Below are 22,852 nucleotides of genomic sequence, written 5' to 3'. Positions count from 1 at the left end.
CATCCGCAGGACGCAGATTCAGTTGGGTTGAATGCTGGAGCCTCTCTCCAGCATTCACTCTGCCGTGAGCGGCTCAATGCAGGCAGGCGCGATGTAGTGACGTCATCGCGCCTGTCTGCACGGAGTCACTCACGGGACTGCAGAGGAGGAGAAGCATCCCCCGCCGTCGTGGGAACCGGGATAGGTAAGTAATTATGTTTTTTTTATTTATTAGGTACGCACATATGGAGGCATTATACTGTGTCACATCTATGGGGCATTATACTGTGTCACAGCTATGGGGCATTATACTGTGTCACATCTATGGGGGCATTATACTGTGTTGCGGCTATGGAGGCATTATACTGTGTAGAGGCAGTTATGGAGGCATTATACTGTGTAGAGGCAGCTATGGGTGTATTATACTGTGTAGAGGCAGCTATGGGGGCATTATACTGTGTCACAGCTATGGGGGCATTATACTGTGTCGCAGATATGGAGGCATTATACTGTGTCGCAGCTATGGAGGCATTATACTGTGTCACAGCTATGGAGGCATTATACTGTGTCACAGCTATGGAGGCATTATACTGTGTAGCAGCTATGGAGGCATTATACTGTGTCACAGCTATGGAGGCCAGTGGCGTAGCTATAGGGGTCGCAGCCGTCGCAGTTGCGACCGGGCCCCTAAGCCTAGGGGCCCACGGGCCCCCGTTGCCATACAGCATGTCTCCTATTAATGTTCTGTGCCGTGAAGCCGGCACTTCCTGGTTACGGTCACATGGTACACTTAGTGTACCAAGTGACCGTGTTGTTACGTGACACGGCTTCCAGACAGAGCAGAAGAGTCGGTGCGGAGGACTCTAGGTAAGCTGCAGTGTAATGTAATATATTGTGTTGTAATGTTATGTATTGTAATGTATTGTGTTGTGATGCCTTGTAATGTATTGTGTTGTTTGCGGTGGAGAGGGGGGGGGGCGTTAAATCACAGCCCCCCCCCTCCTCCACCGCAAACTGCACAATACAGTATAGTACACATGACTATGAGAGCGGGGCTGCGGCTGTGTAATACAGTCACTGCCCCGCTCCGTAGTACTGACATGTGCGCGCCGTCAGGATGATGCGATGCGGCCGGCGCTGCACTAATGATCTGCGGCACCGAAGACAGAACATGGCGGCTGCACTGCAAAACACCCCCATGTTCTGTCCTCAGTGCCTGAACCGCCGCTCATTAGTGCAGCGCCGGCCGCATCACCTCATGCTGACCGCGCGCGCACTTCCTGTCAGGAGCGGGGCAATGACTGTATTACACAGCCGCAGCCCCGCTCTATAATGGCGGAGATCAGAGAAACCTCTTATCTCCGCCGCTATTCTCCTGAATGCTGCGATCAAAGCTGACTGCAGCATTCAGGGGAAAGTGAGGAGGGGGATGCCCCTGGATCGCATCACAGGGAATTCCTGTGACGCGATTAAGGGACATACCATATATGGGCAGACAGCCCAGGGTCTATTGAAGGACCCCAGGGCTGTCCTACCATATTTCCTGTTGTTAGGGCATACTGAGGTATGTCCTAACAACTGCCTATGTACTATCCCTACACAGGCTAATGTACAGGTATATAGCTATAGGCCAGTACATTGAAGTTTAAAAATAAAGTAAAAACAAAGTAATGTTAAATAAAAAAAATACACACACCTTTTTTACAATAAACATTAAAATAAGTCTCAATACATAAAACATGCACATAATCAGTATTGGCGTGGCCGTAATAACCTGCACAACTATTTTTTTGCATCATTTATGATGTGTACTCTGTAAAAAAATAAAATAAAAATTGCTTTCTATCACTTAGGCCCCATTTACACGACCATGCCCGCAATCACGGCCCGCGATTGCGGGCACGGCCGGCCGCCGACTGCCACCCGCATTTTCGGGCCGTGCTCCCATACAAAGTATGGGAGCACGGCCCGCAAAATGCAAAAGGACGGACATGTTCCATAATTTTCGGAACATTTCTACGGCACGGACACCCATCCGTAGCGCTACGGAAATGTGTCCGCGCTCAATGAAAGTCAATGGGTCCATTTTTGCGGACCGCAATTGCGGTCTGCAAAAACGGAGGTTATTTACGGTCGTGTGCATGGGGCCTAATTGTGAGGCACAAGGTGCGATAATGAAATTAACCTCCATGTGCCTCACATTAATAGTAATTAACCCCATCATGTACCTCACACATTAACCCATTATGACTGAGAAACATGATGGGGTTAATTACTATTAATGTGAGGCACATTCAAAATTCATCATCACACCTCGTGCCTCACATTAGAAAACGAAAGAACTTTTTTTTTTTTATTACTGTTGGCAAAGTAAACGAAGTATCGGTATCGAAGTCCAAATTTTGGTATCGTGACATCCCTACACTGTGGGTCGCGTCCCCCTGGGGGTTCGTGAGTCACTCACCGAGCTCCCGGTTCCAATCAATGCTGGAGCAAGGAGCTGACATCTCCTTGATCCAGCATTCCCTGTGCCCTGATCGGCTCGACGCAGGCAGGCGGGATGTAGCGACATCATCACGCCTGCCTTGCTGAGTCACTCATAGCACAGACCGGAGGAGGCGAAGGACCCTCCACCCGATGTGGGAACGGGGATAGGTAAGTAATTATGCACATATGGAGGCATTATACTGTATGGGGGGCTGATATTGTGGGGGGCGGCATTATACTGTATGGGAGGCTGATATGGGGAGCATTATACGGTATGGGGCTGTTATGGGGGGCAGTATATGTTATGGGGCATTATACTGTGTGGGGGCAGCTATGGGAGCATTAACTGTGTGGGGGCATTATACTATGGGGGCTGTTGGGCAAGGCGTCTAGGCATAGGAGCACGCAGGGGTCTGATGATGATGGTGGTGCTGGGGAGGGGTAGGGGGGCCCAAGCTGAATTCTTGCACCCGGGCCCATGAGCCTTTAGCTACGCCCCTGGTGGAGGCATTATACTGTGTAGCAGCTATGGGGGCATTATACTGTGTAGCAGCTAGGGAGGCATTATACTGTGTCACAGCTATGGAGGCATTATACTGTGTAGCAGCTATGGGGGCATTATACAGTGTAGCAGCTATGGAGGCATTATACTGTGTCCCAGCTATGGGGCATTATACTGTGTCGCAGCTATGGAGGCATTATACTGTGTCGCAGCTATGGAGGCATTATACTGTGTAGCAGCTATGGAGGCATTATAATGTGTCACAGCTATGGAGGCATTATACTGTGTCACGGCTATGGGGGCATTATACTGTGTCACAGCTATGGGGGAATTATACTGTGTCGCAGCTATGGGGACATTATACTGTGTTGCAGCTATGGGGCATTATACCGTGTCGCAGCTATGGGGACATTATACTGTGTTGCAGCTATGGGGGCATTATACTGTGTTGCAGCTATGGAGGCATTATACTGTATCGCAGCTATGGAGGGCATTATACTGTGTCACAGCTATGGAGGCATTATACTGTGTCACAGCTATGGAGGCATTATACTGTGTTGCGGCTATGGAGGCATTATACTGTGTCATAGCTATGGGGGCATTATACTGTGTCACAGCTATGGGGGAATTACACTGTGTCGCAGCTATGGGGACATTATACTGTGTTGCAGTTATGGGGCATTATACTGTGTCGCAGCTATGGGGACATTATACTGTGTTGCAACTATGGGGGCATTATACTGTGTCACAGCTATGGGGCATTATACTGTGTAGCAGTTATGGGGGCATTATACTGTGTCGCAGCTATGGAGGCATACTGTGTCACAGCTATGGAGGCATTATACTGTGTCACAGCTATGGAGGCATTATACTGTGTAGCAGCTATGGAGGCATTATACTGTGTCACAGCTATGGAGGCATTATACTGTGTAGCAGCTATGGGGGCATTATACTGTGTAGCAGCTATTAAGGCATTATACTGTGTCACAGCTATGGAGGCATTAGGGTATGTTCACACGGCCAAATTTCAGACGTATACGAGGCGTATTATGCCTCGTTTTACGTCTGAAAATACGGCTCCAATACGTCGGCAAACATCTGCCCATTCATTTGAATGGGTTTGCCGACGTACTGTGCAGACGACCTGTTATTTACGCGTCGTCGTTTGACAGCTGTCAAACGACGACTCGTAAAAATACAGCCTCGTCAAAAGAAGTGCAGGACACTTCTTTCAGACGTTTTTGGAGCTGTTTTCTCATAGACTCCAATGAAAACAGCTCCAAAAACGAGTTGGTAAAAAAATGAGTTGGTAAAAATGCGAGTTGGTAAAAAAACGTCTGAAAAGCAGGGTCTGTTTTCCCTTGAAAACAGCTCTGGATTTTCAGACGTTTTGGTTGACTACGTGTGAACATACCCTTATACTGTGTAGCAGCTATGGGGGCATTATACTGTGTCGCAGCTATGGGGCATTATACTGTGTCGCAGCTATGGAGACATTATACTGTGTCACAGCTATGGAGGCATTATACTGTGTCGCAGCTATGGAGGGCATTATACTGTGTCACAGCTATGGAGGCATTATACTGTGTTGCGGCTATGGAGGCATTATACTGTGTCACAGCTATGGGGGCATTATACTGTGTCACAGTTATGGGGGAACTATACTGTGTCGCAGCTATGGGGACATTATACTGTGTTGCAGCTATGGGGCATTATACTGTGTCGCAGCTATGGGGACATTATACTGTGTTGCAGCTATGGGGGCATTATACTGTGTCACAGCTATGGAGGCATTATGCTGTGTCGCAGCTATGGAGGCATTATACTGTGTAGCAGCTATGGAGGCATTATACTGTGTAGCAGCTATGGGGCATTATACTGTGTCACAGCTATGGAAGCATTATACTGTGTCACAGCTATGGAGGCATTATACTGTGTCACAGCTATGTGGGCATTATACTCTGTCACAGCTATGGGGGAATTATACTGTGTCGCAGCTATGGGGACATTATACTGTGTTGCAGCTATGGGGGCATTATACTGTGTCGCAGCTATGGGGACATTATACTGTGTAGCAGCTATGGGGGCATTATACTGTGTAGCAGCTATGGAGGCATTATACTGTGTGGAGACAGCTATGGGGGCATTATACTGTGTCACAGCTATTGGCGCATTATACTGTGTCGCAGCTATGGAGGCATTATACTGTGTCGCAGCTATGGGGATATTATACTGTGTCGCAGCTATGGGGGCATTATACTGTGTCGCAGCTATGGAGGCATTATACTGTGTCGCAGCTATGGGGATATTATACTGTGTCGCAGCTATGGGGGCATTATACTGTGTCGCAGCTATGGAGGCATTATACTGTGTCGCAGCTATGGAGGCATTATACTGTGTAGAGGCAGCTATGAAGGGCATTATACTGTGGGGGCAGCTATGGGTGGCAATATACTGTGGGGGCAGCTACGGGGGACATTATACTGAGCAATTACAAGAGCTGCAGGTCCAAGGGGGGAGACACTGTATAACACAATATACAAGGGGGGATTGTTGTATAGCACTATATAGAAGGGAGCGCTGTGTATCACTATATCTAAGGGGGATTGCTGTGTAGCACTATATACAAGAGGGGGAGGGCTATGTGACGCTATTTACAGAGGGGGAGAACTGTGTTGCGCTATTTATAGGGGGCTGTGTTGTTTTGTTTGACACAATTATATTCAGGGGCGCAGTCTATGGTGCTATAATATTTAGGGGCACAGTGTTTGTACTATTTTATTCAGGGGAGCAGTCTATGGTGCTATTATATTTAGGGGCACAGTGTGTGGCACCATGATAATATTATCTTTGTTTATAGGTGTGGAAATGTTGGAAAATTGAGGAGCCAAAGACTTCTGAGTGGCAAATTCTGGAGAAATGGGTCATGGCCGGGAAAAGTCGTCATGAAGTCTGGACTGGATGGAGAAGAGGAAAAAAACTACGTCGTCACCTGTGAGTCACTAGATTTATAGACAATCTGTCATCTCTACTGACATGTTTATTATAGAAAATCCTTGTATTTCACAAAGTCTTTGTGCAGTCCAGGACTGATAGACAAATAAGTGTTACTATTCCCCTTGTCAGGAGAATGTGTCTCTACACGGTGCGATACGGTCAGCGATGGTTGGAGACTGTCAGTATGTGGGGACACAGCCTTTTGACAAGGGGAGTAGTAACACCCATTTGTTAATGTCTGGACAAAAAGCAAGTGTTAACAATAGTTACAGGGCGGCGGTGGAGAAGGGGGGCCCAACTATGGGTAGCAACCCAGGGTCTATGGTCTACTTAATCCGCCACTGGATACAGGTGACTCTTCCCTCCTCTCCATTGGCTCTGTTACTTCTTGGAGAGATGCCCACCATTCTTTATCCAGAGAGATTCTCTCTGTTGGAGGCGTCTTTACCATTAGAGGTTCTGGTACTTGACTCACAAATGGGCAGGACCACATCACATTTCGATGTACAGGTCCAACAGAAGTGGCGATAGGGGACATCCCTGGCGTGTACCGTTAAATAGTTGTAATGGAGCAAACAAAAATCCTGGCGTATGAATACGAGCCTGCGGACTCTCATAAAGGCCTTGTAAAAAAGTCCTAAACACTCCTTTGATATGCATCTTGTCCAGTACCATCCCAAGCCAGTCCCATTGTGCATTATCAAAAGCCTATTCGGTCTCCAATGACAGCAAAGCTGGTCTGAGACCTGGCTGGAGACAGTGCTGCACCTCCTCCAATACTGGCAATAGAATATTTGCCACTGCCGCTCTGCCTCTTACAAATCCGAACTGGGAGTCACCTACTAGTTCAGGAAGATACTGCGCCAGACAATCTGGTAATATTTTTTTTATCTTGATCGATCAGCGATATTGGACGATAAGATCCAGGGTCAAGAAGGTCTCTTCCTTTTTTAGGTAACACTTTAACCCCTTAACAACCGCCAATACGCCTTTTCACAGTGGCCGTTAAGGGTACTTATGCCAGAGCACCGCCTTTTCACGGCGCTCTGACATAAGCCCAGCACGGGTGTCCTGTGCCGGCTAAAGCGAGTGTCGGGCGGTCTAAAGACAGCCGGGCACCTGCTATAATGGGCAGGATCAATTTCAACATCGATCTCACCCGTTTAACCCCTTAGATGTGGCACTTAATAGCAAGCGCCGCATCCAAGTGGTTTTGGAGGAATGGAGCTCCCACTCTCACCCCACCGGCACCCTGCAATGGCAATCGCAGGGTGCCGATGGCTTCTATTGCAGCCGGGGGCCTATCAAAGGCCCCCAGGTCTGCCTGTAGTGGATGCCTTCTAGGCCATGCCTGAGGCATGACCTAGAAGGTGCCTGTCAGTTTTACACTGACAGGCAATAATACGCTGCAATACAGAAGCATTGCAGTGTATTATAAAAGCGATCAGATCGCATAGTGAAGTTCCCTAGTGGGACTAAAAATAAAGTTATCAAAAAGTTTAATAAAATGAATAATAAATAAATAAAAATCCCAAACAAAAAAATTAAAAACCTAGTTTTTCCCTTATAAAATACTTTGATATGAAAAAACAAAAACAAATTAAAACATTACACGTATTTGGTATCGCCACGTCCGTAACGAGCCCACCTATAAAGCTATTACATTATTTAACCCACCCGGTGAAGTAAAAAATTAAATAAAAGACAATGTCCGAATTGCTGTTTTCTGTTCATCCTGCCTTCAAAAAAGTTGATAAAAAGTGATCAAAAAGTCGGATGTACTCCAAAATGCTACAAATAAAAACTAGAAGTCGTCTCGCAAAACATAAGCCCTCATACAGCTGCATCGGCAGAAAAATAAAAAAAGTATGGCTCTTAACCTCTTCCCGACATTTGACGTATCCATACGCCAAAGTCAGGTAGGGGAAGTATGGAGCGGGCTCACGGAGTGAACCCGCTCCATACGATGCGGGTGTCGGCTGTTTGTTACAGCCAACACTTCAGAGCAACTAGCGGCATCGCGCTCGAGCGCGATCCCGCTCGTTTAACTCGTTAAATGCTGCGGTCAATACCGACCGCAGCATTTAAATCGTTAAAAAGAGGGGGCGACCCCCTCTAACAGCTCATCGCGCCCCCTGCAACGCAATCGCGGGGAACGATGCTTGCTATGGCTGCCTGGGGGGCTAATGAAGGCCCACAGGTCCGCCATCTTTGTGCACCTATTAAGCCCTGCCTCCAGCAGGGCTTAAGAGATGCCTGTCAGAATCACAATATACTGCAATACATTAGTATTGCCTTATATCGTGCAAGCGATCTAACGATCGCTGGTTGAAGTCCCCTAGGGGGACTAATAAAAAAAGTAAAAATGAGTTAAATAAAGGTTTTTTTTGTGTAAAAAATATAAATATTTTAAAAGTTCAAAAAACCCCCCTTTTCCCATTTTCGCCCTAGGGCATAGTAAAAAAATAAATAAACATAATTGGTATCGCCGCGTCCGTAAAAGTCTAAACTATTACAATATATCACTATTTAACCCGCACGGTGAACGCCGTAAAAAAAAAAATTCTAAACGCCAATATCTCTATTTTTTGGGTCACCTAATCTCCCACAAAAAAATGAAATAAAAAGTGATCAAACCGTCGCATGTACACCAAAATGGTATTATTAAAAACTACAGCTTATCCCGCAAAAAACTAAGCCCTCACACAACTTAATCAACAAAAAAAAACCAAAACTTATGGCTCTCGGAATTTGGCGACACAAAATAAATTTTATTTTTTACACTTAGGTTTTTACTTGTAAAAGTAGTAAAATATAGAAAAAACTATATATATTTGGTATCACCGTAATCGTATTGACGCACAGAATAAAGTTAACATGTTGTTTTAATTGCACAGTGAATTCCGTAAAAACGGTGCGCAAAAAAAACATGGAGGAATCGCTGTTTTTTTAATTTTCTACCCCACAAATAATCTTTTTCCTATTTACTAGTACATTATATGGCAAAATAAATGGTGCTACGAAAAACTACAACTCATCCCGCAAAAATCAAGCCCTCATAGTACTATATCGACGGAAGAATAAAGACGTTATGGCTTTTGGAATGTGGGGAGAAAAAACCTAAAATGAAAATCTGAAAAAGGGCTGCGACAGGAAGGGGTTAAAACATGGTGACACAAAAACAAATAATTTTGGAAAATAAGTGTTTTTACTGTGTAAAAGTAGTAAAACATATAAAATCTCTATAAATTTGGTATAGCCACAATCGTAATGACCCACTGAATAAAGTTATTAAGTTATTTATACCACACAGTAAACGGCGTAAATCTAAGACGCAAAAAAGTGTGGTGAAATTTGTGGTTTTTTTCCCATTACCCCCCTAAAAAAGTTAATAATAAAGTTAATCAATAAATTATATGTACCCGAAAATGGTAAAAAATGGTAAAAAATACAACCCGCAAAAAACAAGACCTTATACAGCTATGTCAACGCAAAAACAGAAAAGTTATAGCTCTTGGAATGCGACAATGGAAAAATGTAAAAAATAGCTTGGTCATTAAGGGGTTAATGTGTGCCAACTAAGCTTCATATGGAAAAACTCCTGTTCGGAGCAGGTTATTATAATAGGCCGTCAGCGTGGGGCTGGTATTCTCTCGTACAGCCTTGTAGAACTCACCAGAGAATCCATCAGGTTCGGGAGCTTTGCCATTTGGAAGAGCCTGAATCCCTTCCTGAACCTCATCGTCAGTAACATCTGCATTTAAAAGTTCCCATTGTTTTTGAGAGAGCCAGGTATTCCTTACCTCCCTCTAAATCGATTGGGCTATTTGCATATAATGTCTGATAAAATGTGCACAGGATCTCATTAATCTTTTTAGGGTCAGAGGTTGTTGTTCCTTGTCGATCTCTAAGTGTCATTGTCACATTCTAGGGTATGTGGACCCACTAGGCCACTCCGCCATAGCGAAGAGGCAGCTGGCCAACTCACAGTCTATGCACAGTCTTGTGGAAGAGGTGCGTAGCACCTCCAATACAAGGCAGTCTCAGGATACAGGAGATAGGATGCAGGGAACGGGAACACTGGGAGTAGGAAAACACTAAGGGACTATTTGCACATGGGGAAAGTACAAACACGCTCAGGCAAGGAGTGGAAGGGCGGAGCTCTTCTTATGGTTCAGGATGACCAGGGGTTAATTGGGGAACTTCAACATGTGCGTGTGCTGGCCCTTTAAGGCCGGAACCGAGTGCGCGTGCACACTTTAACACTCAGAGCAGGGCCGGACGGCTGCGAGTGCTAACGTCTCCTAGGAGGAAGACACTGGCGGAGTGCCAACGGTCTGTGGTCGCGGCCATCACAAGGTAAGAAACGGCCGCGGTCCACTACCACGGCCATGACAGTCATTATGTGTGTCGGAGTATGTCTACCCTTCTAGAGTTGTGCTAACAATTATCCAGCCTTGTTACCAAATTTGAAAAGCTCAATCTCAAATTGTGTCCTATATAGTCTTTCTCGTCTGTCTAGCCAAAGATCAAATTAAGCTTTAGCTTCTTTCCATTTATCAACCATGGCTCCCGTCGGTGATTGAACGTAGAAGTGAACTAGCAACAAAATAACTTTCAGCAGTCTTCTGCTTAACAGTAGACATAGACTGTACAATGTTCCCATGAATCACTGCCTTGGCCGTGTTCCAAAACAGGGGAGGATTAGAACAATGCAATGTATTGTCCCCTCAAATTCCAACCACCATCCCCTAAGCAGTTGCGTAAAGTTTTCATCTAGTGTTAAAAATGAGGTGAACTGCCATATAATATCTGTGCCTCTAGGTATAGCATCCATTAACCCCTTCCCGCAAAATCACGTACAGTTACGTCATGGGAGATGTACTGTTCCCGCATCTTGACGTAACTGTACGTCATGGAGATGAAGCTGGCTCAGGAGCTGAGCCAGCGACATCACCGCCGGGTGACAGCTGTATGTTACAGCTGGCACCCTGAGGTATCGGCCAGGACCGGAGCTAGCCTCCGATCCGACCGATTAACCCCTCACATGCTGCGTTGAATAGCGATCGCAGCATGTGAGGAGTTTATAGCCACCGGCGCCCCAGCAACGTGATCGCTGGGTTGCCGGTGGCTGCAAAGGCGATCGGAGGGCTAATGCTTACCTCCCGGTCCGCCAGCAACGGAATCCTCCTATGCCCCGTCGTCGGCGGGGCCCAGGAGGCTTCCGGTACCATCGGCAAGATGGCGCCGGCTCAGCTTCCGGCTCAGAAGCTGAGCCGGCGTCATCAGCAGTGGGTGTCCACTGTATGTTACAGCGGACACCCCGATCTATCGCCAGGAACCGGAGCTAGCTCCGATTCCTGGCATTAACCCCTTCGATACAGCGATCCATTGTTATCGCTGCATCCTAGAGGTTTGTAGCAAATCGGCAGCCTTGCCACGCGATGGCAAGGCTGGCGACTGCTACCATGGCAACAGGAGCCCTAACAATGGACTCCTGTCTGCCATTACGTAAGCTGATTAGGCCCCGCCCAGAGGCGGAGCCTGATCGGCTTGCTGTCAGTGAACAACTGACAGTTCTAATACATTGCACTACATAGGTAGTGCAATGTATTAGAACATCAAACAAACTGTTGGAACTTCAAGTCCCCTAGTGGGACTAAAGAAAAGTGTCAAAAAAAGTGTAAAAAAAGTAAAAATAAAAGTTGTAAAAAATACAATAAAAGTTTCAAATAATAACACAAAACACAATCGCCCTTTTTCCCTTATCAAGTCATTTATTATTGAAAAAAATAATAAAGCCATACATATTTGGTATCGCTGCGACCGTAACGACCTGAACTATAAAAATATTATGTTATTTATTCCGCACAGTGAACGCCGTAAAAAAAATAACTAAAGAATACTGACATAATTGCTATTTTTTGGTCACTTTCTCTTCCAAAAATTGAAATAAAAAGTGATCAAAAAGTCGCATGTACCTAAAAATGGTATCTATAAAAACTATAACTCGTCTCGCTAAAAAGAAGCCCTCATACAGCTCCGCCGACGAAAAATGTAAAACCGTTATGGCTCTCACAACTTGGCGACAGAAAAAATCCATTCTCTTTACAAAAGTTATTTTATTGTGCAAAAAGTTGTAAAACATAAAAAGTGCTATAAATTAGGTATCACCGGAATCGGACTGACCCGCAGAATAAAGGTAACATGTAATTTATAACACGTGGCGAACGCTGTATAAAAAGAACTAAAAAAATATGCCAGAATTGCTGTTTTTTGGTCACCTTGCCTCCCAAAAAAAAAAGGATAACATGTGATCAAAAAGTCGCGTGTACCCCAAAATGGTACCAATAAAAACTACAGCTCATCCCGCAAAAAAAAACAGCCCTCATACCACTATGTCTATGAAAAAATAAAATTAGTCAAGGCACCAATAAGCCAGGAAATAAAAATATGCAGTTGTGCAGCCCGAGGGGAACATTTCTTCTGTTTCAAGTGGCGAATTATCAAGGTCCCTAAAATTAGGGATCCAGGAAGGGGAGGTCCCAACCATATCTGCTGGAAGCGTGGGTGCCCGTATTATACCAGGACAACACTTTCCAGCAAAATTCCCCAAACTTCAAAGGTGCCGAGTGCGGACCAAAAGGGGGATAAGTAAAGACCATTTATTAGTGCGACACCAGCCTGTGCAGAAAGGATTGTGTCACAGCATAACACACATCTATGGATTATTTTATTGTTTTTTTTTTACCCCACTATACCACCTGACTATGCCCCTTATATACTCCGCCCGCCTTACATGTACCCCCACATTATAAACGGAAACACCAGTAAGACTCCAAACAAAACTACTACAAGCAAAATCCACGCTCCAAAAGCCAAATGGCTCTACCTCCCTTCTGAACCCTACAGTGTGCCCAAACAGCAGTTCACTTCCACATATATGGCATCGCCATACCCGGGAGAACCCTTTTAACAATTTTTGGGGTGTGTGTCTCCAGTGGCACAAGCTGGATATTGGCATATCTATTGAAAAACCATTTTCACTCTGCAACATCACGTGCACACCAATTTCTGCCAATCACCTGTGGGGTTAATATGCTCACTACACCCCTAGGTGAATACCTTGAGGGGTGTAGTTTCCAAAATGGGGTCACTTCTGGGGGGATCCACTGTTTTGGTCCCACAGGGACTTTGCAAATGTGACATAGCGCCCAGAAACCAATCCAGCAAAATCTGTACTCCAAAAGCCAAATGGCGCTCCTTCCCTTCTGTGCCCTACTCTGTGCCTAAACAGCAGTTTATGACCACATATGTGGTATTGTCATACACAGGAGAAGTTGCTTTACAAGTGTTGGGGTGCTCTTTTACATTTATTTGTTGAGAATATGAAACATTTTCAGCTAAATCTACGTCTTATTGAAGAAAAAGGATTTTTTTTATTTTCACTTCCCAATTCTAATAAAATCTATGAAACACCTGTGGGGTCAAAATGCTCACTACACCCCTAGATGAACTCCTCAAGGGGTGTAGTTTTGTGAATGGAATCACTTTTGGTGAGTTTCCACTGTATTGACACCTTAGGAGCTTTGCAAAAGTGACATGTTGTCAAGAAACCAATCCAGCAAAATCTGTGCTCCAAAAGCCAAATGGCACTCCTTCTCTTCTGATCCTTGCCGTGTGTCCAAACAGCAGTTTATGACCACAAATGGGGTATTGCCGTACTCCAGAGAAGTTGCTTTACAAATGTTGGGGTTCTTTTATTCCTTTATTTGTTGAGAAAATTAAAAATGTTGAGCTAAAGCTACGTCTTATTGGAAAAAAAGGATTTTTTTTATCTTCACTGCCCAATTCTAATAAAATCTATGAAACCCCTGTGGTTTCAAAATGCTCACTACACCCCTAGATGAATTCTTCAAGGGGTGTAGTTTCCTAAATGGAGTCACTTTTTTGATGTTTTCACTGTTTTGGTCCCTTAGGGGCTTTGCAAATGCGACGTGGTCTCCGCAAACCATTCCTGCTAAATTTGAGCTTCAAAAGCCAAATGGCGCTCTTTCCATTCTAACTCCTGCCCTGTGTCCAAAAAGCCGTTTATAACCACATGCGGGGTATTGTTTTACTCGGGAGAAATTGCTTTACAAAAGTAGTGGTGCATTTTCTCCTTTTAGTCCTTGTGGAAATTAGAAAAAATTTGCTAAACCTACATTTTCTTTGAAAGAATGTAGATTTTCATTTTCACGGCCTACTTCCAATAATTTCTGCAAAAAACCTGCGGGGTCAAAATGCTCACTATACCCCTAGATAATTTCCTCAAGGGGTATAGTTTCCAAAATGGTGTCACTTTTGGGGGATTTCCACTGTTTTGGTGCCGCAAGAGCCTTTCAGATCCGACATGGAGCCTAAAATATTTTCTAATAAAAAGGAGGCCCCAAAATCCTCTAGGTGCTCCTTTGCTTCTGAGGCCGGAGCTTCAGTCCATTACCGCACTAGGGCCACATGTGGGATATTTCTAAAAACTGCAGAATCTGGGCAATATATATTGAGTTGCATTTCTCTGGTAAAACTTTCTGTGTTACAAAAAAAATAGATGAAAAATGAATTTCTGCAAAAAAAAAAAGAAATTTGAACATTTCACATCTAGTTTGCCTTAATTCCTGTGAAACATCTAAAGGGTTAAGAAACTTTCTAAATGCTGTTTTGAATACTTTGAGGGGTGAAGTTTTTAAAATGGGGTGACTTATTGGGGGTTTCTAAAATATAAGGCCCTAAAATCCACTTCACATCTGAACTGGCCCCTGTAAAAATAGCCTTTTGACATTTTCTTGAAAATGTGAGAAATTGCTGCTAAAGTTCTAAGCCTTGTGATGTCATAGAAAAATAAAAGGATGTTCAAAAAACGATGCCAATCTAAAGTAGACATATGGGTGATGTTAATTAGCAACAATTTTGTGTGGTATTACCATCTGTCTTACAAGCTGATACATATAAATTTAGAAAAATGCAAATTTTTGCAATTTTTCGCTACATTTTGGTGTTTTTCACAATTAAATACTTAATGTATCGAGCAAATTTTGCCAATAACATAAAGTCCAATGTGTCACGAGAAAACAATCTCAGAATCGCTTGGATAGGTAAAAGCATTCCGGAGTTATTACCACATAAAGTGAAACATGTCAGATTTGAAAAAATAGGCTGTGTCCTGAAGGCCAAAACAGGCTGTGTCCTTAAGGGGTTAAGTTAATCATCACTGGAGAATTGACAGATATGACCATATCCTCAATTGACGCCTCTAACAGTCGGCGAGTGCAGGTTTCGCTAAAGGTAATCAATACAAGATGACGCCTAATGAGCATGAGAAAAGTGTGTGTATTCTATGGCATCAGGCCATAGCCATCTCCAAACATCTATAAGGGCTGTGTGACTTGCGTAATCTGATAAGACCGAATCTCTATGTCGCTGTGATGTAACGTTTGTACTTCTATCCTCTCCTGACATCATCACCGTATTTAAATCTCCCCCATTACCAAAAGTTGTGTATGATCTTGGTGAATCCTAGTTTCTAAATTACGAAAAAAAACTTGAATTAGCTCCATTGGGACCGTAAACATTATATATACTGAGGAGCTCAACCGCATGTTCAAGCAACACATGAACCCAGCTTCCCTCATCATCAGAGTCCTGGGAGATCAACTTGGAAGCAAAATTTATGTGATTCACAATTAAGACCCCTGCCTTCCTCTCCCGAGCAGCTGATCCAAATATCTGTCCGACCCAGAACTTCTGCATATAGCGAAATTCTGATTCAGTATGGTGAGTCTCCTGTAAGAGAACGACATCAGGTCTAAACGTCTTTAGGTGTCATCACATTTTAGTCTGCTTATGCGGAGATCGCATATAACATTCCATGTTATTATCTTAATATAATTGAAACATATTAGCTATATAGCTAAAGAGCCGCAGTCGAACAGGGAGGTTTAATTCGCTATTTCGGAAGGACCAAGCAATAACATATAAAGCCAAACTATAACATATTAACAGAAATACATTTACAATACGTCTCTGAGGGAAGCATATTGCAAACACCCTCCTTGAAACGTCATAGACTTTTTTTCTGTCATGTAATTTTCCCCTACCCTCCCCATCCCTCCCCAACAACTAAAGATTACGACTTATCATAGAAACAAGTAACATCAATAAAGATCTTATTATCCGAATATTGATTCAATAGGAAAATCTTGATATATTGAACGTATAAAAAGATATTGTTATAGCTTACCAATAACAGGGGTATCTCCATCCCCATTCCCTCGCAAGTAAATTTTCCCTTTTCTCTTTACATTAAAAGAGCTCACATAAAATGGTGTTATTTACAAATCGTTATCTGCATTGTGTATTTCCCCAAGCTTCATACCAGCAATAGTCAATCTGGAGAAAAGAATCATGTACGACTCTAGGTCGCCGTTCACGTTTAGGAGTGTCAGATCTCCTTGGCGGGATCTGGATGTGAGTTCTCTTGTTTGGAGGGTTTGGAGCATCCGACCAATTCCCGTCATCATCACGATTATTTTCCCGTTGTGAGACTTTGGGGCCTGTAGGTTAAACAGGATTCCAGGATGGCATCTTCAGCTTCACTTGCAGATGTGTAGATGACAGTGCTACCATCTGCCTGAAACACCCTTAGCGTGGTTGGATACTGCAAATTGAAATGTGTCTTGGCTTGGAAAAGGGCGTTGCAAATCTTACTGAATGCCCGTCGTAGGTTTGTAACTTCCACCAAGTAGTCCTCAAAAAGGAATACCTTCATGCCTCTAATTTCCAAAGGTTGTCTTTTTCTTCTGTAGGCTCTCAGCAGGGCCACTTTATCGTAATCAAGAAAATTCATGAAAAACTGTCTGCATTATGGTGGGCGATTATCTGTTGGCCGTGGCATCCCCCTTGCGTCCGGGCCTACTCTATGCGCCCTTACTGTTCTGCAAGGGTTAAGTAGCCCTATGCTGGAAGGTCACGTTTACACAGACGTTGCAGATTAGATGGAGCAATAGCCACCCTCAATCCTATCATACTCAAGTTACTCCTCCTGGAGCGATTTTCAAAGCAGGATGTATCACATCTTCAGAGTTACCTTCCACCTGCGAAGTTGTTTGTGGCAGGTTTTCCCTCTGTGTGTCTGATGGGGATGGTGTGGCGGGAAGTAGCGCCATGTTACCAGTTGCCTGGTTGCTCGGTTCGGATCCATGTCGGATGCTCCTGTAGTTTTCTGAGCACTCAGGAGGAGATATCGCTCCATAAAACAGATGTCCGTGTCCTAGGTAGGATCAGGCTACCAACTGTTTCAAGATTTTTGCCGTATATATACAGCTTTTGCAGGTTATATGTTGGATTGGGAGCGGGAGCACTCATTTCCCCTGCTTACATGACCAGCACCGGAACCGGAAGTCATTTTGTAGTGGCGCGGACAGATCTGGGCAATATGTCCTTCCCAGCCACAATCCAACCTGATTTTTGAATCTGGGAAATTTCTACCTCCCACCTGTCTTCCAGCAAATGGATGTCTTTATTTTTTAGTCAGCGCTTCTTTCACTTACTTTTTCCCCCCACTAAAAACTCCATCCCGGCCTCTTTGTTTTGATCTTTTCCTGTCGCCACTTCCTGGGCTACAAGAACCATGCTCACCTGCTCCTCTTTCTCTAAGGTGATGGGTTCTTTTAAAATCTGTTTTATATTCATATCGGATTTTATTTTTATTTTCTCCCACATGACTCTCTGCAGCGGCTAATTCTTAAGGCCTAGCACAAATTGATTCAGCAGCACCACTTCCACATTTACAAAGGACGTGGCCCCTTGTTCTTCTTCCCTTTGTAGTATCCCCACCACTTTCTATAATTGGTTTGTAAATTATCACAATATCTCCTCTTTCTGATATCTGGCAGAGAAGCTCCTCCGTAGCATGCCATCTGATGACGTATCTCTGCCCTAAAGGCCGCCTGTCCCTTATTGGTTGCAACAGCACTGTCTTTCTGGTATTGCAGACTAGTATACTCAGATCCAATTCCGATTTTAGATGTGGGGACACATCACACAGCCGAGCTGTCTCTCACTCCAGTCTTCTAACATCACGTAGATGCATTAAACAACTGTAAATTATTTAATAGGGCTCCCACAGATATCATTGGATGTGTTGGGCTGGGAGATGATCTTGTTCTTTCTGTTATATCTGCATCTATCCTGCAGACTAGCCCCAAGTTGTAATGAGTAATAATGGAGGCAAAGACTGATACAACGATTATTCTTTTTTTGCTTAGGCAGGAATTGCAAACAATTTGCAACAGCAGTATCATAAGGATAAGCATAAGTCCTGAGTAGAATTCAAACAACAGTCTGTGAATTCTTTATGACTATTCTGGAACTGTGGTGATTGCTTCTTGTTATCATGCACCTCTGTACTTCACCCTTATGATTGTTATATTCAAACCGCTTTTGACTCCTGAAAGGTTCCATACTCCTGGGGCCCTTTACTTATAAGCTCTCTTTGGCCTATTACTCTGATTCTCTTTCCAAGTAGTATTCCAGTACTCACTCCGATTATCTTCCTTGGGGGGGTTTGTACAAGCAGGCTGACTTCCTTTCCTGTGTTGCTGCGTCTGCCCCAGGCTGGTGGTTTCCTTGCACAGCAATTCCTCCGATAGACAGACTCCTGAAGAACATAGTCATATCTCTCTCTCCGATTTCTGCAACAAGCCCCCGATCTCCATGCTGCCAGACTTTCTTAAACAGCTCCCAAACGGAACTCTCACCTTCTCACCGGAGCTAACGGTGTGCACCACTTCCTCTTCAGGTTTATTTTCTGCTACTCACCCACTTTTGAACAGTGTGCCACCGCCCTTTGCTGACCAACTCAAATACTACGACCTTATAGAAGGCATTACCATTCCTGTGGGTCACATTGTTATACCACATTTGACTCCCCTATTCAAAGTGAACTGTCTCATTATTGCTGAGTTTAAAGTGGATCTCTAGTAACATTGGGGTCTACAGCATCTCCATGGGAAGGAGAGGTCAATGACCAGAACAGTGACTTCTCAATTTGTTACCATGGGGAAACTTCATTTTATTTCCACTCCCATTCCTACCTCAAAGTAACTTGTTGTAAGGGCGGTTAAAACAGTCTATAATTATTTGCCAGTGATATATTCTGGCTAAGATTTGTTGATTGATTTGTTTGCCCCCATGCCAAGCATCAGTAAACTAGATGAAACCAGATTGCCACCCCTACTATAAAGTGGCTACTCTCACTATTGCTATCTTCTGACGATTCCCTGACCAGGTTCTAATGGACTCCAGGTTCCAGGAAAAACTAGTTGGGTATCACTGATCCAAAGCGTAAAGCGTTCAGACAGATAAAATTGTACTCATAAAAAGCAGCCATACTCTATTTTTTAAATAAACATATACATGATCTAGTCAAACCTTGTTCCCTCACGTTAAATACCAGTTGGTTCCAGCTAGAAAAGCAGCAATGGGTGTGGTATTCATTTCACAATTAGTTGCTGCGATACCATAATGCCAACAATAAACTTTGTACCGTCAAAGATATTTGGAACAGTTATTTCTTAAGTACTGCATGTATTATTATTATAGGAACCCACGTAATACTAGGGTGATCAGAGTTAATATGCAATGTGTACCTGCACTACTCTTTTGAAATGGTCTCCTTTTCCAAAGAACATCTGTGATGCTCTGGCTGGGGATTCTGCTCCAGGAGGAGTCGCAGACGTCACCATCCATATATGTATAGTGATGTTAGAGGCTTTGAGATGCCAAAGACGGAAACACTCTGGCTGGGGAATCCGCTCCAGGAGGAGCCCTGGCGTCACTGTCCATATATGGATAGTGATGTTAGAGGCTTTGGTATGCCGGAATCCCAGGCCAGGGTGTCGGAAACGCTCTGGCCAGGGAAGCTGCTGCAGGAGGATATGCTGCATATATGGATAGTGATGTTAGGGGTTTTAAGATGCCGGAATTATCAAAAAGGGAAATATCAAAAGGGAAGAGTAATATTACCCATTGAGAACAAATTACCATTAAATCATTACACACTTATTTGGATTAAGAAACAAGTCAATAGAAACATCTATTACTTCCATACAAATAAGTTGGGGCAGATATACAATTGTGCCTGCAGCAGTTTTTTGTCGTATTTTGCACCCTAATGCGATGTTTCATTTAGTTTTACATAGCATCCGCTTTTTGTGCCTAGGACCGTACTGCTTGTGACGTCGAGTGGTCAGTGCTGTACCCGCCTATTGCAGATAGGTTCACCAATCTAGTATATATATATATATATATATAGATACACATATATACAGTGAAGGAAATAAGTATTTGATCCCTTGCTGATTTTGTAAGTTTGCCCACTGTCAAAGACATGAACAGTCTAGAATTTTTAGGCTAGGTTAATTTTACCAGTGAGAGATAGATTATATAAAAATAAAAAAATGAAAATCACATAGTCAAAATTATATATATTTATTTGCATTGTGCACAGAGAAATAAGTATTTGATCCCCTACCAACCATTAAGAGTTCAGCCTCCTCCAGACCAGTTACACGCTCCAAATCAACTTGGTGCCTGCATTAAAGACAGCTGTCTTTACATGGTCACCTGTATAAAAGACTCCTGTCCACAGACTCAATTAATCAGTCTGACTCTAACCTCTACAACATGGGCAAGACCAAAGAGCTTTCTAAGGATGTCAGGGACAAGATCATAGACCTGCACAAGGCTGGAATGGGCTAAAAAACCATAAGTAAGACGCTGGGTGAGAAGGAGACAACTAACAAGACAGAGAAAGCAACATGAATCAATATGGCCCAATATTGAAATAAGTAGAATACATATCAAATTTGATGGGTTGATTCAAGGGTGTTATACCCAGGCAGCATCACCACGAAATATATGAGATCAAAAGAAGAAAAAGAGTAATGGGAAAATACAAAAATTCTTTATTAACACATATGTCATACAATAATAAAAGAATCCATAGGCCGACAGTAAAAACAAGGATGCTCAGCTGGAAATTGTCCAAATAAACACTGATAATACATGCAGTATGTGTGAATGCCCTGATGAAGCCAGTGCAAACGATAAGGATATCTAATGTATTCGATTTAAGTAACCAAATCAGATATAAATGCATGCATATTTGCATGCAGTAAAGATCAAAAAATACATTATTCCTAGTTCACAAAAAGTTGCAATCACTGGCTAGTGTCTTAGTCAGGGTGCAATATATGCTAAACACCATACATATATTGTGCATGCAGAAAGAATGAACATGCACAGACAAAAGTAAAACAAGAGAAAGGTATGTTAAATCAGTAAGTAAGCCATAGTATGGAGGTATGACATACCCATAGTGTAGAGACCGGACAATCACAGCTGGGATCCACCCCAACGTGCGTTTCGGCGCTAATGCCTTCGTCTGGGGGTGGTGTTAGGTTGAAGTCATAGACCCTTTATATGGGAGCAAACCAATGGGCTAGGTTTAATGCACCTGATGTGTATGCTAGATGATAAGGCTAGATGCCCTGTATAGTTACAGGTCGCTGTTTCCTGGAGGCTAGAGAAACCGCGCCCACGTCGGCGCCAGCAGCGACGAGCTGGAGTCTGAAAGCACGTGACCGCGTCAATAAGACCCGGTCACGTGGATCAGACAGCAGGCACGTCACCAGTGACGAGGACGGGGGCCGGACCCCAGCCACCAATGAAAGAGCGACACAGGGAGAAAAGATCGTATCCGATGGAGGAGATAGCACATTCAATAAAGTGCAATACATAGAGATGACATAAGTCGTGAAAATACACAAATGCTGCAGTTGATGGATGGTGAACAAGCCATATCCATGATCATAAATACATGTATACAATGTTAGTTTATGTTATTAAACATTTATATATGAGATAGGAGAAAAGTGAAGTTTGAAAGAAAACTCTGAGTGTAATGGTGTGTGAACAATGGTGGTAGACTAATAAGTGCATGTATAGCTGAAGATTTCGTAGTGAAAATGCATTGAAACCAGACCCATATGTATGGTTGTCTGAAATGCCTGCAGTCTGAAAAATGCCAACAAATGAGGAATAGTGTGAGTAGTGAGAAAGTGTAAAGCATGGTGGTGGAGATATATGTATATATATGTAAAGACTAGTGATAATTGACCAATCAAAATAAAAAAATTACTATGTAGGGTATGGATGTTTCGTGAAGAAACCAAAAAGTGACATAAGGATATGCAAGCGTGCACATAAAAATAATATACACACTTGTATATCAGTGTAAGAAAGTGTGAAATAAGATCAACTGAACCAGTTGATGAAAAAATAAAAATTAATAAAATTGCGCAACACAGAACGTGAATACAAATGACATAATACTGTGATACATAATAAGTAAAGTGTGATGTAAGTAAGATGTTTAAACATATATATATATATATATATATATATATATATATATATATATATATATATATATATGTATAGATATGTGCATAAACAATCAAAGGCAAAAATATAATGTGTTATACAATATATATCAATCATCAACATAATATTATATGTGACTGTATATCGGACAATAAAATAAAATAAAATGCATGCAATATCAGTATTATCAATATAGTTCATATGTGTAAATACATTCAACATACATATACTATCAAATCCATCAGAAAAAATGAGGAAATATCGTAATATAATGATCTATTCAAATTGATTGTAAGAAGACGAAATAGACGTCCAGGTTGTCCTTGGAATCCCTAAAGGAAAAGGAAAAGACTTCAACAATAAGGATAGCAACATTGATATGTTTCTCATCTGTATAATAAGAGA

At 43.0% G+C, this 22,852-nt stretch overlaps 1 protein-coding gene across 1 annotated transcript in view; it reads left to right on the top strand.

The window, feature by feature from the left end:
• The window catches only part of LOC142740661 (aquaporin-2-like), a 102,141-nt gene that overhangs the window by 5,798 nt on the left and 73,491 nt on the right, over window positions 1-22,852 (top strand). Inside the window, exon 2 of the mRNA XM_075850075.1 lies at window positions 5,829-5,962. Coding sequence (XP_075706190.1) covers window positions 5,930-5,962 — 33 coding nt within the window. The 5' untranslated portion in view covers window positions 5,829-5,929. The remainder of the gene's footprint in view (window positions 1-5,828; window positions 5,963-22,852) is intronic.

This window comes from Rhinoderma darwinii, chromosome 2, assembly GCF_050947455.1.
Source record: "Rhinoderma darwinii isolate aRhiDar2 chromosome 2, aRhiDar2.hap1, whole genome shotgun sequence".
Classification (NCBI taxonomy): Eukaryota; Metazoa; Chordata; class Amphibia; order Anura; family Rhinodermatidae; genus Rhinoderma; species Rhinoderma darwinii.
Note: the sequence above shows the minus strand (reverse complement) of the source record. Positions and strands in the feature narration are given on the sequence as shown.